This window comes from Lissotriton vulgaris, chromosome 5 (assembly GCF_964263255.1).
Source record: "Lissotriton vulgaris chromosome 5, aLisVul1.2, whole genome shotgun sequence".
In the NCBI taxonomy this organism is placed as follows: domain Eukaryota; kingdom Metazoa; phylum Chordata; class Amphibia; order Caudata; family Salamandridae; genus Lissotriton; species Lissotriton vulgaris.
This window is the reverse complement of record NC_141693.1, coordinates 786075614-786088790: the sequence shown is the minus strand read 5'-3', so window position 1 is coordinate 786088790 and position 13177 is coordinate 786075614. Positions and strand designations below refer to the sequence as shown.

The following is a 13177-nucleotide window of genomic DNA, read 5'->3' as shown; positions in this document are numbered from 1 at the left end:
CCTCTTTATTGGTAAAGTAGAATTTTAGTTCACAATTCTGAAGATGCCACTTTTAGAAAGTTGACATTTTCTCGCTCCTACCATTTTGTGCCTATATCCTGGGTCACATGACTAGGTGTAGCTGGCAGTTTTTGAGTATTGCTCCCAGACAGTAAGACTAAAGACAATAGCAAAGGATCTGCCTGGCACATTCCTACAGGGCTTTGCCACTAGTCTTTTGTAACCGTAGACAGGTTGAGGCCAGGGCAGATAGGCAGGAAATTCCAAGCCCCTCTGGACGAGAAATCTCCAGGATCTTCTACTTCATAGCTGACACCAAGTATAAATAATAGACCCTCAGACCCAACTCTTCAGTACACCTCTTGACATGTGGAAGACTCAGAAGGATTGTTGTGCTGCTCTGCAAGAAGGACTGCTACTCTTCTGACCTGCTGCCTGTGTCTAAGGACTGAACCTGCATCTTGAACCCAGAACCATCAGAGTGATTCCAAGGGTTAGTTCCGATCACAGCCTTAGGGACAGAAAAGGCTCACATCATCTTGAACCCAGCACCTGGACTACTTGCTGTAAGCCTTGCCCCCAAGTAGTGCCACTCCAGTTCTGGGCCCTTGGAAGTGGACCTGATGGTGCTGTGCCACACTGCAGCCCCTCAGCATCTATAGAACCACCAGTGCCGTCTTTGACGCAGTGCTTTGCATCGCAAGCCACTCTCTGGCATCCTCAACGATGATGCTGGATCCCACATCACAGCCTACTAGCGCCTCAGAACCACCAATGAGCGATGCATCTTCCCTGAAGGAACTCACAACACTTTGCAACCAGGATTAAAGTGTTTTGTTCAACAATCTTAGCCTAGTTTCTGTATCCTGTCCGCGTTCCTTTCGTGATCAGCCTGAACTTGTGAGTTTGTCATGGTACGGGCAACCAGTTAACTACAGTTGGCGCTTTGTGATTCTATGCACTATTTTCACTTAAATCTTTAAAATTGCATATCTCCAGTTCTACTGATTGGATTTCTGTTGTTTGGTGTCAAATAATGTATTACATTTGACTCTATTTTTCTAAATTGGTGTAGAATTTTTCTTGAGTTGTGTTTTAACTTTATCACTGTTTAAATTGCTACATAAATACTTTACAAGTTACCCTCTAAATTAAACTGGACTGCTTTGTGGCAAGCTACTCGAGGGTTAAGCATAGGTTCATTTGGAGTTTGCTTGTGACAAAGATTGTGGTTGCTGCTTGAGTAGGGTTTCACTCCCCTCAACCAGTAACCCAATTTCCAACAACAAATGTTTTTGAAAAAGTCAGAATTCTATAGATTGTAGATTTCCATTCAAAATAGAATTTAATTTCTGACATTTTAGAGATTTATAAACATCATGAGGAGTATGCATGAAAATCTCTGCAAAGCATGCCTTTGTGTATGCTTTGCCACCCGTTTGTTGAGAATTTTCTGGAGTAGTCAGTAGCCACATACATATGTTGAGAGATTTTGTTTCGTTTGCTTAGCAAACGTGTTACAATTTTTTCCACAGGCAAAATATTTTTCCTCGTAGAGAAGACTGTTCTCTTACGTCCAGATGGAATGTGGGAATACACCAACTGACTTGAACCTGTGGATGTTTTTTGAACAACCAATCCCATTCCATCCTCTCCTGTGAGGAGATTCCTATGAAAAAATGCACCTTAGTGATTGATTATGATCCCACAATTTCACACATCCGGTTTTTGTGCATCGAAATATCTGCTATTTAAGGCAGTGCGCAGTAAAAAGTTACTTTTGCAAAATCCCCCAAGGTTTATTAACTCAATATTCTTTGCATCAATATTTATTGAGTGAGTGTTTCCACATACAGCTCTCGTATACTCAATTGTAACTGCCAGGTTTTCATATTGTTTTATCATAACATCCATGCAATTTAATATGCATAAAGAGCCTGTGCTTATGCCTGTATACTAGCCAACCTTTATGCAGTAAGAGATAACCCGTCTCTTGTGTTGGACGTTGGCTGGCTTAGATACCATGTGTGCTTTTTGAATACAAATATCTTTACTGTGAAATTCTGCTTCCTATGGTGTTCTAAGAGCAAATGTTTTTAGGCGACAGGTTTCTGCGCAGATTATGTGTTGTATGCCAACTATTGATAAGTAAATGAGCATTTGATGTAGTTATGCTTGCCGCTAGTGTTGCAGGTTATGGGAATACTAGAGGTTGAACCAAATGAATATTGTGAGGCAAATAAAAAAACACACATTGGCCCCAGTCCCTTAATGTATGACGTGCTCATGGGGTGCAGTGATAAATCGAACAGGGTTTGGAAATCACTTCCCTGTGCTATGACTGTTAGACACACACCAGGTAAAGCCATTAAGCCCACATGTACACTCATTCTATAACTAAAGCACACTACCTCAGTTTCATTTTCTTATTTTAATTTTGCCCCCGTAGCTGTTCCCCTTTTCAGTTCTTTGCATTTAGCGGTGTTGTGTTCTACCTTGTCGTGCACCGGGACGCTCCTTTGCTGGAGCATCTGTGCGCATTATAAGTGTCCATAGCATAGCATAGCATTTTCATCGCATCACACCCGGATCGTCGCTCCCTCGTGGAGCGCCATTTCTTTACATCGCAACAGGGTCGCACACGCCACAGGTGCAGCGCATCATCCCCCCTTGCGGCAAGGATTCAACGCATCACTGGCCTAGCGTGAAGAAGTTTGTCACTTTGTCCTGCACGCATCCGCAGACAGGCGCATCATCCTCTTTTGCAGCAAGGATTCAACGCATCGCCTCCCTCGCGTGAGGAAAACCATCGCTACAGCTCGTTTGCGACATTTTGTTTTTTTGCTACGAAACCCAGATACTTTGTAAGTAAAAGGATCGCTGAGACCACTGCCTTGAACTGAACTCCTATTTGCACACTTTTAACTATTTTTACAGCATTTGAAGGGTAACCCTTTTTTACAATATGGTGGCTTTTTAACGTTATTGGTCTTCTGTTAAGTCTATATACAAAGATACTTATTTTTTATGACTACTTGTGTGGTGTCCATTTATAGTGTTCCTCACTGTGTTACTGTGTATGATCATAAATGCTTTACACACTGCCTCTGAGATAAGCCTAGCTGCTCGTGCTACGTTACCAGAGGGTTAAGCAGGGGTTATCAAAGGGTGTAGCCCCCTTACTCTGACTTAGGAAGAAGGGTCCCTACTTGGACAGTGGCCAGCCATTGCCAACTAGAGACCCCTATTTCTAACAATCCCATTTAGAGAATTCCCTCCCACTGCTCCTTTGACGGCCTTGCTCCAAAGCATTGTGTAATAAACCCACATTCCTCAGACTCTTGCTGTGCCCACATCATGTGGATCTTCAGTAGCCTATTACTGTTGCACTCTTGTTCACTGAAGGGTCAATGCCATACTTAAGGTAAAAAATAAAGGCAAGGCACTTAAGAAGACCCTTATCATGATTTTTATTTGGCTAGGATGGTCCTGTCCGTATATTTTTCTAAACTCTTCAACTCATCAGATCTTGGGCACTTCCAAGGGATCGACTAAATTCATCCACTCCAAAATGCAACCCAGCTTTTTGCCCTAATGATCTATTTTGACTTCTGTGAAGCCACGATAGTTGTGGATAGCGATGCCAATACTGGTTACATTTTCTTATTTAAAGCAGGCTTATTCTCAAGTCACATTATCCCTGTGCTTCCATCTGGCCAAAAACTTCAGTTCCCCCCTCCAGGCCTCCAAACTGTTAGTTGAGCCACAAATAGGATCACAAAGCCTTATGACACTGGTGAATCAAATGAAATGACTCTTGAAAGACTATCAGGAAGGGTACTCAAGGAAGAAGTGATGCCAGTTGCCTGCTACAATTTCTCTGCTGCATTTTGTATTTTTTTGTCAAAACCCTTTTTGCTCTGCTTTTCGTTCAACCTGATTTCTGTACTGTTGAGTCAATGCCTAGGATTGTTGTACTTGAATACTATATTCCGAAAGATACATTTTTTGGGTCCTTGGATGGAATTCCATGTTAAGCTCAAATGGGAGATAGAGTGGTTATAAGGCCCAGTCTGTTTAACAAATAGAAAAAAAGAAACCCAAGAAGTCCACATAGAGAAAAAGGTTCCTGTGCCAAACTGTATGAGGATGAGTCCCATTGGCGAGAAATAAAATAGGGATATTCACCATGGTCAATATACATCAAACACCTTAAAGAATTAAACTGCCAAATGGCACATATGCAGTTCACTCATGGATACCATGAAGAAAAGTGTTGTCCATTCCACAAATCCGTAATGCATGCTCCCCTTCATCTCTAATGCTCTCTCGACTCATGGACGCTTGTCTAATACTTTTGACTGATCACTTGAAGTCACTACACAAGATGATAACTTTCAAGGCTCCAAGGGTGACCTGCAGCTAGAGGCATCCGCTGTGCTATTGCCAAAGCAGTGTCCTTGCCTAAGCTGGAATGTACATTGTCGTCTTTCAAAGTGTGGATGTGCCCAGCCACTCACCCAAATCGTCGAGAATCAATGGAGTGAAGGAGTCGTCCATGGGAGATCGAAACATCCATGATTCCCAAACTTTCAGAGGAGCAGTGGATTATCCTCCCTCACACTCGAAATTGGGTGAAGGCCTTTTCTGGCAGCAAATTGGCATCAGCAGGCATGCACTGTAGGGAGAATGGCTAGAGTTCACAGACTAGGACATGTTGTTACTACAGTTGAACAGATTGTGTAGTAAGTAAAGTGTCACTTGCGTATGCCACGGCTAGGTTCCACAGGTGGATTATGAGTGAAGCATACGGAGCTCACTAAGTTGTGGTTTTTAAGGGGAGTGGGAGTAGGGGGTGTGGTTGTTGGCCCACTATACAAAGTCCCTGACTCATCCCTTCTTTATATTTTTCCCAATGTAATATCCGTCACTTTTTTAAAATTTGGGCTTGGAAGATAACACGCGGCACTTGTGCTTTTCCCTCTATGCTATTTTCCAACACATTTCAAGGGGAAAGGCACGCGTTACTTAGTTACTTCTTGTGGTTGCATTATACAGGTGCTCCGCATACAGTTAAGGGTGTACAGAGAAGTACACACTCTTGGTGTAGGGAAAAATCACTGGAAGTGGCAACTTCAGCCACATTTAGTGCTCTCTCGAAACCTTTTTTTATGATTCTAACTGAATAACATGGCTATATTGACCGGTATATAGTTTTGTGCATACAAGTCTTCTTCTATGTGCTAGAATAGCGCCTTGTTTGTAGCACATGAACACCTTTGCAAAGTGCAAGGGAGCTTTTGTCAATTGCTGCGGAGTCCTTGGGAAGTGCAAGTGAGCTGCAGTGAAGTGGAAGAAAGCATTTGTTGAATCACATTTCCCTTCTAATTGCAAGGCTTGATTACTGGGCTGGCAAAGAGTTTAAAGTCTAATGACCACAGTGGAAAAGGTAGGCATTTTACACAGCACATCACAATTTTACTGCAGCTGTTTCGAAACAGTTGGCAAAAATCAGTTACAAAAAAAATTACCTTTTATGGATGCAAAATCAATTTAAAAGTCAATATACAATATACTGGCATACATATGAGAAAATTGGTTTTGCGAAAATTCAAGAAGGTAAAAATGTCCTGTGTAGCGAGTGTGACACGTTGGTTGTTTTCGATGCCGATGCCTATCCCTTGACATACCATTCTCGAACATTTGTCATCTGTACAGATAAAAAATGCAACCTAATATGGTGCTCTCGGGGAAGGCTTAGTGATGCACTCACTGCCTGCCTTGCTTCACCATTGATCCACAGACCGATGTAGAGTGGCCAAATGCAATCTGTCTTTTTTCTTCGCTGCATTGACAGTAGAGCATTTTCACATCTCAGGTTTGCTGCATTTTCTTATTATATCTTCCTTTTATTTGCCAGTAAAAATACAGAAAATCCTCGAAAGTTGGTGCATGTATGCGGTGCAGACTTTTAAAGTAGAGGTCTATCAGTTGGCTGGAAAGGTGGTATATGATAGGTTCTGAGCTGGGATGGGGCAGTGAGATAAATAACGGTGATGGATCAAGCCCTGATCTTTGGACTGGGTAAGAGTGGTCTGCTCAATTCAGACACTCTGTTCATCACCACCCCCTTTTGTAAATATGATATTGTGGCATTGGTTAGTCAGTTCAGAATATCATCAGTACCCAAACCAAGCTAGGTCCCCTTGTGTATTTATTTTTAAGTACAAATGGCAATTTTAATTTGTGTCCTACCTCCTCTGTAGGTAGGTGTGATACTTCACTGCTCACACGGAATTGTGCTAATATTATTTTAAAGTGTGTGCAGGGAGTGCATGCACTGCTCTCCTGTGTGCCATCAAATGGTTTGTGTATGTCTTTCTACATGTGCCATCATTGCTTTCAGTGCCCTGTGGAATTTTACTGCAGCCACAAGTATTTGATGACTATTTACTTATATTTTTTTGAGGATTTTAATAGTTAAAGCATACATTTTAGTGTTGCATTGATCATACACACTCTTATTTTCTAGCCTCCGCTGGCAATTTGTCCAACTCCTATAGTAGCCACCATCTGCCTTTCAAGTGTTCCTTGGATCACGTGTGGCTGGCCATTGGCTTGCAGGCTGAATCCAAAGCTTGCAATGGATTATCAATAACCCAAACAATGAAGAATGGTGGGTTTTAGTGGTCATGAGAAATGCAAGAGGATGTCTATTATATGATGTCACATCCAGGTCATTCAACTGTTGGGTATCTCACTAATTAAGCCAAACATTTCTTGTGGCCAAGTTGAGCACACCACCCATTTCGCTATAAGTAACAAAATACATCTTTGCTCTATTCCCTGATGGATTATTCTTAATGCTTTCTGCTTGCAGTACAATGGCACATCCAGTTCTGTTACATGCCTCGACATTTTCATGAGGCCCAAGGCACTCCTAAACATAAACACTCCTAAACATAAGGGCATCTTGGCACAGGCAACCATGATTTTTCATAGCAGCACTCTGATGCAGTTAATCAAGGCCTACTCATCAGAGGGGAGATCCTGCTTGCTCAACCGCTGTCCCATGGTGACAAATGTAGGGGAAGTTCTCAAGCCTTAAGCCTCACATAAAGATTGGTTGGTCTTGTTACTAGTTTTAAACTCTCCCTTCATCAGGCAGTGCCAGTTGCCATATTTTAAACTAGCCTATGCATATGGGCCCACCTGTTATGCATGACATCAAGCAGGCTATTATGGACCAGAAGAGAATTAAACTGGCTGCCTTATAGGAGACTTTCAACAGTGAAAAGTTAGCAGTGAATCACTGATTTAGTGAGAAATTTCATCTTGCTGGATCATAACTGTGGACCCACAGAAATTGTTTGAATTGATCCCAACAGGGTGCACGTCTTTTAATGTAGATGGCTGTATAGTTCCTCCGTTGATCAAGGTCAAACCTCTGGCTCTGAGCCTTAAACTGGAGATTTCCATGGAACAGAAGATTGACCCTGGGGCCTAGAGCTGTGGTTATCATCTTAGGTTACTGCGCAGGCTGCACCCTAAACTACAGGGAAATCCTTTTGCACTTTAGGGACACCGCCATCTCTGCTATGAAGATTATTGTGCAGCTCTTTACAGAGATCTCTTAAAAGGTGGCCACTCCTTTGCAGCAGCTGTAGATCTTTGCAGCCACAGAGAAGACCTGCAGTGCAGAAACAAAGTTGAAATGTTTTGGTTGCCACCAACAGCGAACCAACTCCATTTACAATGCCTGCTGTAGTAGTTCATAAATATCTGTAGGGCTTGGACCCAGTGTACCCAAAAAGGTCTGGTCTTCCTCTGTGCTACTATTCTTAGCGCTGTACGTCACTAATCAGGGAAAGAGTCTTCGAAATGCTGCGAGCACGATTTGGAATGACCGGCCCATAGCATTGTCCTCTGAGCAGAAACTAGTGCTGTGTGAGGGACAAAAATGATGACAACCTTCATTGGGCGGTCGCCCGCTGTTTGACATTATCATTCAGTGAGTACGCTCAGGCTTGGCACTTAAACACCTGGAAAGTTTTTGGGTCCAAAGCCCTTTATTGGCTTTTGAAAGCGGGGCACTCTGCCAATGCGAGAGGGGCGGTTCCTCTTACTGACCAGATCATATGACTGCTGGCAACAGGTGGTATAGTTTCCTTTATTGGTCTTATAAAACACACGCCCAGAAATATCTGTAGCTGTTTCTGGCTGTTCTAAGATATTTAGTTATCTTGGTAAAATAGGGAAAGTATTTCCTGTGGCAGTTTTTCTAGGATTCTGGGACACATACTCCTCACTATCCCTCCACACACATTGCACATTTGTGGTTTCCCCTCTCTCTGGATATGCTTGGAATGTGCGGAAGTGATATGAGCTCCCCCGCCCCTTGGGTCTAGGAAATCCCTGTTTGATCAGCGTGCGGTCACATACGGACGGACATTTACAGAGTCTCTTGAAACGCTTCCTGACACAGCAGTGTTATCCCTTTCCTGGCTCCTTCGTGACCTTGTACTCTTATCGGTGCTGTTCTTACATTTGCCAACAGTGCAGTCATCTTTGCAAATTTACCGTAATCCTACTAAAGGTGGCTGGCTTGAACTGATCCTTGAAAACACCACTTTTTGATCTCCATATTCTGCATTTGATGATCAATCCAGAAACTGCATATAGTCACAAGTTTTGTGAAATTTTTTGCTCCTGCATAGTTACACATTTTGGTCTGGTTTACCCGTGCTACAGACATTGGCCATATACACCCTTTCTCAGTTTCACCTATTTCCTTCTTCACTATCTTATCACCCAATGACTCAATTTTTCCTTTCTCTTCCCATTCTCACCTCCTACCTCCTTTATATATCGTGCCAAAATACTTGCGTTTCTGCTTCTACCATCCTGCAAGATGGTGGAAAAGGCCCTCTTTTTAGTACACAACTTTCCAGTGAATTTGCATTCACTTAAGTCGCATGTAACTGATTTACTCACTCTCAAGTAAACACCTCTGACTGCTTCCTCATTTGTCTTCGTTTGTCTCACTCCGTCTTACTTTTCCGCTGTTTCTCAACCTTCCAGTATCAGAGCTACTTGTCACAACTATCACTACCACCACCATTGCTACTACCACCACTATGGCTACCACCATCACCTGTACTCCCACTTTCACTACCATCATCAATACTACCACTGACCCTCATTGCTACTACTACTTACATCACCACCATCACTAGTATTACTATCACCTTTACTGCTACCATCACTACTGCTATAACCAGCACTCTAACTGACATTGTACCACGATCACACGTAGTACTACCATCACCACTGTCACCACCATCACTACTGCTATTGCGCCACCACAATCTTTATCACTCCCACAACCATTGTAACTATCACAACCTCTCGAGCCTCCACTATCAATAATGGCACTATTAACAACGGTGCGGTGGGGGGAAGGGGCAGTTTTCAGGGCTGGGGAAGTTATAGGGCTCAAGGCGGGTGGGCTGGGTCAGGGACATTTTTATGACGTGGGGTGAGTTTTAGGGCCCACAGCGGGGATTGGGAAGGGATAGTGTTCAGGGCTGGTGGCAGTTTTAGGGCTCAAGGGCGGGTCGGTCGTTTTAAGTACATGGGACTGGGTTTTAGGCTCAGGCAAGAGGGACTGGGGTGTGTTCTTTACCACACAGGCCTTTACCAAACATGCCTTTAACACGAAATTGTGTGGTAAAGGCATGCAAGGTAAAGGAATGTGTTGTTATGACACATTCATTGTTGGGGCCGGGTTTGAGAGGCTCGCGTGGTTTAGCCACGTATGCCGCTGTCATACAACCTCTCCCTCATCTCGGAAAGTTGTTCCCACGTGCCTCATACCCACTCCCTCTGCACAGAAGTGAAAAATATCTCCTCCACTATCAAGAAGGCTGAAAATCTGTAGACCCTAGCAGTGGTATATGATGGACCTGTCCAGAAGCTTTTACATTCGTAAATTGAATTTCACACTCAAAAAAGTAAAATGTCACTTCTCAGTCATACACACAGAGACAGACTGCCACTCGCATACATACAGAAACACATATGTTAACAGACCAAGCGAGCACTGGTAAAGAATGTAGGTCCGGCGTGTAATTCAAAATGCAAGCCTGATCTATTTTCTTTGAGTGCCTGATTTGTTAGATTCCAGACAGAATTGTAAATCTTTCTATGGAGTTCACGTCTTTCAGACATTTCACGGCTTTCTCTGCTTCACACAAACGATTTGGCATTATTTCAGTATCATTTTGCTGTAACTAATTCCATTGGAAACTCACTAGACAGCTTGGAACTCAGTTTAGTTAAAAAATAAATAATAATAATAACATAACAGATTTCCTCTTTACTCTGTCCTGCCCTTCGCGGTTCACTGACAGCCACCAGAATCTTGCTTTGTGTGCCATAATTGTAGCAATCTGAAATTTAACCAGCGTCCTACTCGGTGCTCTATCTTATCTCAATGCATGATTGTAACTTTATCCGTGGGTCGTTTGTACTTGTTTCCCAAATTATTGCAGCTTTTCTTTTCACATTAATGTATTTGATATTCACATGCTGACATACTCCAACATTTCCCAACACTCATACTCCACACTTGTTTGACCAGTTTCCCATAAAGCGCCTTCTTATCCTCGGCACACACAACTTACATCCTCCTTCACTTCCTCCAGGAGCTATCGGAGTCAATCTACACAAACCTCCACAATTTGCACACCCAGGAACATGTTGCACATATAATTGACACTTAGGCGAATGCGAAGCCATTCTGTATAAATGAACACCCACCAACTCCACATGATAACACAACCCCAGATACATATTATGGTCACAGTAACACAAATCTTTAACACAGGCAAGACTGCTCAAAGCCATCCGCAGCTCAAGCATACACAAATGTTTTTGATTCTCATATTGTAACACCACCCTATGTCATATACTGTGTGCGTCGTCAAAGACCACCGCATTCTCATGTCACCTTCTCTTTTGTGTGAACATCAAGCCGGTCCACACATGATCACAATGTGCCCTCCAGGGTCGAACCTCCCTTACATGCTGTGTATTTTATTCAGTGTGTCATGATGGGAATGTAATGTAACAAATCTACATCATGGGGGCCACAAGATCACACATGGGTATCTCCTTTCCACCTCCCTTATTCTACAGACACATCTAACAAATGGGTGGAGTATTTGTCCAAGTAATAGGGACTGTGTGGATTTATTTCAAGGGCTTGGTGGTTACTTTAAAGTTTCTGGAACTATCGATCAGATGCCACCAACCATTGGTAATTCCGTACCATGGCCATTTGGCCTTTTGTCACACACATTGAACTGTGGAATTTTGAGTGTGGACCCAATTATTCAGCAAAGTTAAGTATTCTTCTAGAAAGAAACATCTCCTATTTGGAACTGGGGCACCTCTTAGAGGACTCATAACCCGCGTCTCTTGAGCAAGAACACTCACCCGGTGTGTCAAAACCGATGCATTCAGGACAGGGTGGCACAGGGATGCTGCAGCAGAAACATTTGGCTTCACATTCTCCCCTCATTGACAAGACTTTTAACTTTTCTTGACATGAACTCAACTTACCAGTGTCTCTACTTTGCTCTAGCGTCCAATCATCGAATACAGTAATTAGGATAGTGAATCTGGCTGGTTGAAGTAATGGTTAAAAGAGTGTCAACTTGCATATTTTTTCACAACATTGCATGAAGTCCTTTAAAATGTTGTGAAGCTGTATGAAATGTCAGACTTTTTCAGTGGGAACCCTTCTCACACTGATTTCTCAGAATATTGTTTCACTTGGTGTATACTCACTTTAAAAGTGTCACTCAAAATTGCAAAGTAAAATTTTGAGAAAAATCACATTACGCAAAATTCGGAAATTTGGCTGAAAATTAGAATTTTGCTCAGGGCTAACAATGATCCTTTGTGAAAATAGTAATTTCAGTGCAATGTTATACACTTTACTTGGGGCATAGGAGTATGTACTGCATTATACAAAACCATTTATACATACCATTCACATGAATAGGAGATAATGTTCAATTTGGGAGGAATAGTTCATTTCCTTTTTCAATTTTCTAGTGAAAGTACCATAAAGTTGCAATTTATGAAAGCTTTAATTGCCACCTCTTCTGTATGTCAAGTTATTTTTCACAGGATATTCTAACATTTTCGTCCTTCTCTCTCTTTATTTTTGTTATAGCCGGTTTTGGAGTATGGGTACAACTGCCAGCACAGCTCAACAAACAGTGACGGCAGGATCCCCATTTGAAAGTGTTCAACGCAACGGCAGCATGGATGAAAACCATTCTATCAGCATCCACTCCTTCCAGGCAGTGAGCATCCACAACAACAAAGCCAAGTCCATCATCACCAACAAAGTGGCACCTGTTGTCATCTCGTGAGTTGCACTACATTCTTAGCGGTTTTGGGTGGGCCTCAAGTTATTACAGCACAGCTAATTTAGCATTTGACTAGCAGCATGCCAAAGCTCAGTGCTAAATTAACCTCTCTTAGGGATGGGCCAATGGGGATCCATCACTGGTTTAATCTTCTCCTGGTGTTACCTTTGTGCCCAGGCCAGTAACAGTTTTGGGGTACCAGTACAGTGCTACCTGGGGGAGGGAGTAAGACAGAATTAAAGCATTGACTCTAGGGTAAGGTGTGGATGGTTTCCTGTTACGCTATGCTATGCTTCAGCATTTTGTGAATCATTCATCCTTCAACAAGTTTGATTACTTAATTTTCAAAACACCCACACAAATCTGAAGCTGTTTGCAGAGTATCATTTTGTTGAGCATTTGAGGGAATTCCAGTGGATAATGGTTTGGTGACAATGCAGGAGCAAGTTTACTTGCCTATACAAACTGTAAACATTTCTTTAGAAGATTTTAGTACTCTGTCAAAATGTTTGACATGATCAATGATAAGAGGGAATTTGATGAAAAAGGAAGGCTTAAACATGATGTTCGCACTCATCTGAAGCCAATCCAATTACACATAGATGACATATGATGTCGATCGCAACCAGCCAGTTTTCAGAAAATGCAACAATATGCTCAATGGATGGTATACTATACCTCTGCACTGTACATAAGTGGAACACAAATATTTCTGAGCGCTGTCCTAGGTGTTC

At 42.4% G+C, this 13177-nt stretch overlaps 1 protein-coding gene across 2 annotated transcripts in view; it reads left to right on the top strand.

Moving 5' to 3' along the window:
• PALD1 (phosphatase domain containing paladin 1) overlaps positions 1 to 13177 on the top strand; it is a 1202673-nt gene that overhangs the window by 464353 nt on the left and 725143 nt on the right. For both annotated transcript variants that reach the window (XM_086922256.1, XM_086922257.1), the window contains exon 2: positions 12245 to 12442. In XM_086922256.1, coding sequence (XP_086778382.1) covers positions 12245 to 12442 — 198 coding nt within the window. The remainder of the gene's footprint in view (positions 1 to 12244; positions 12443 to 13177) is intronic.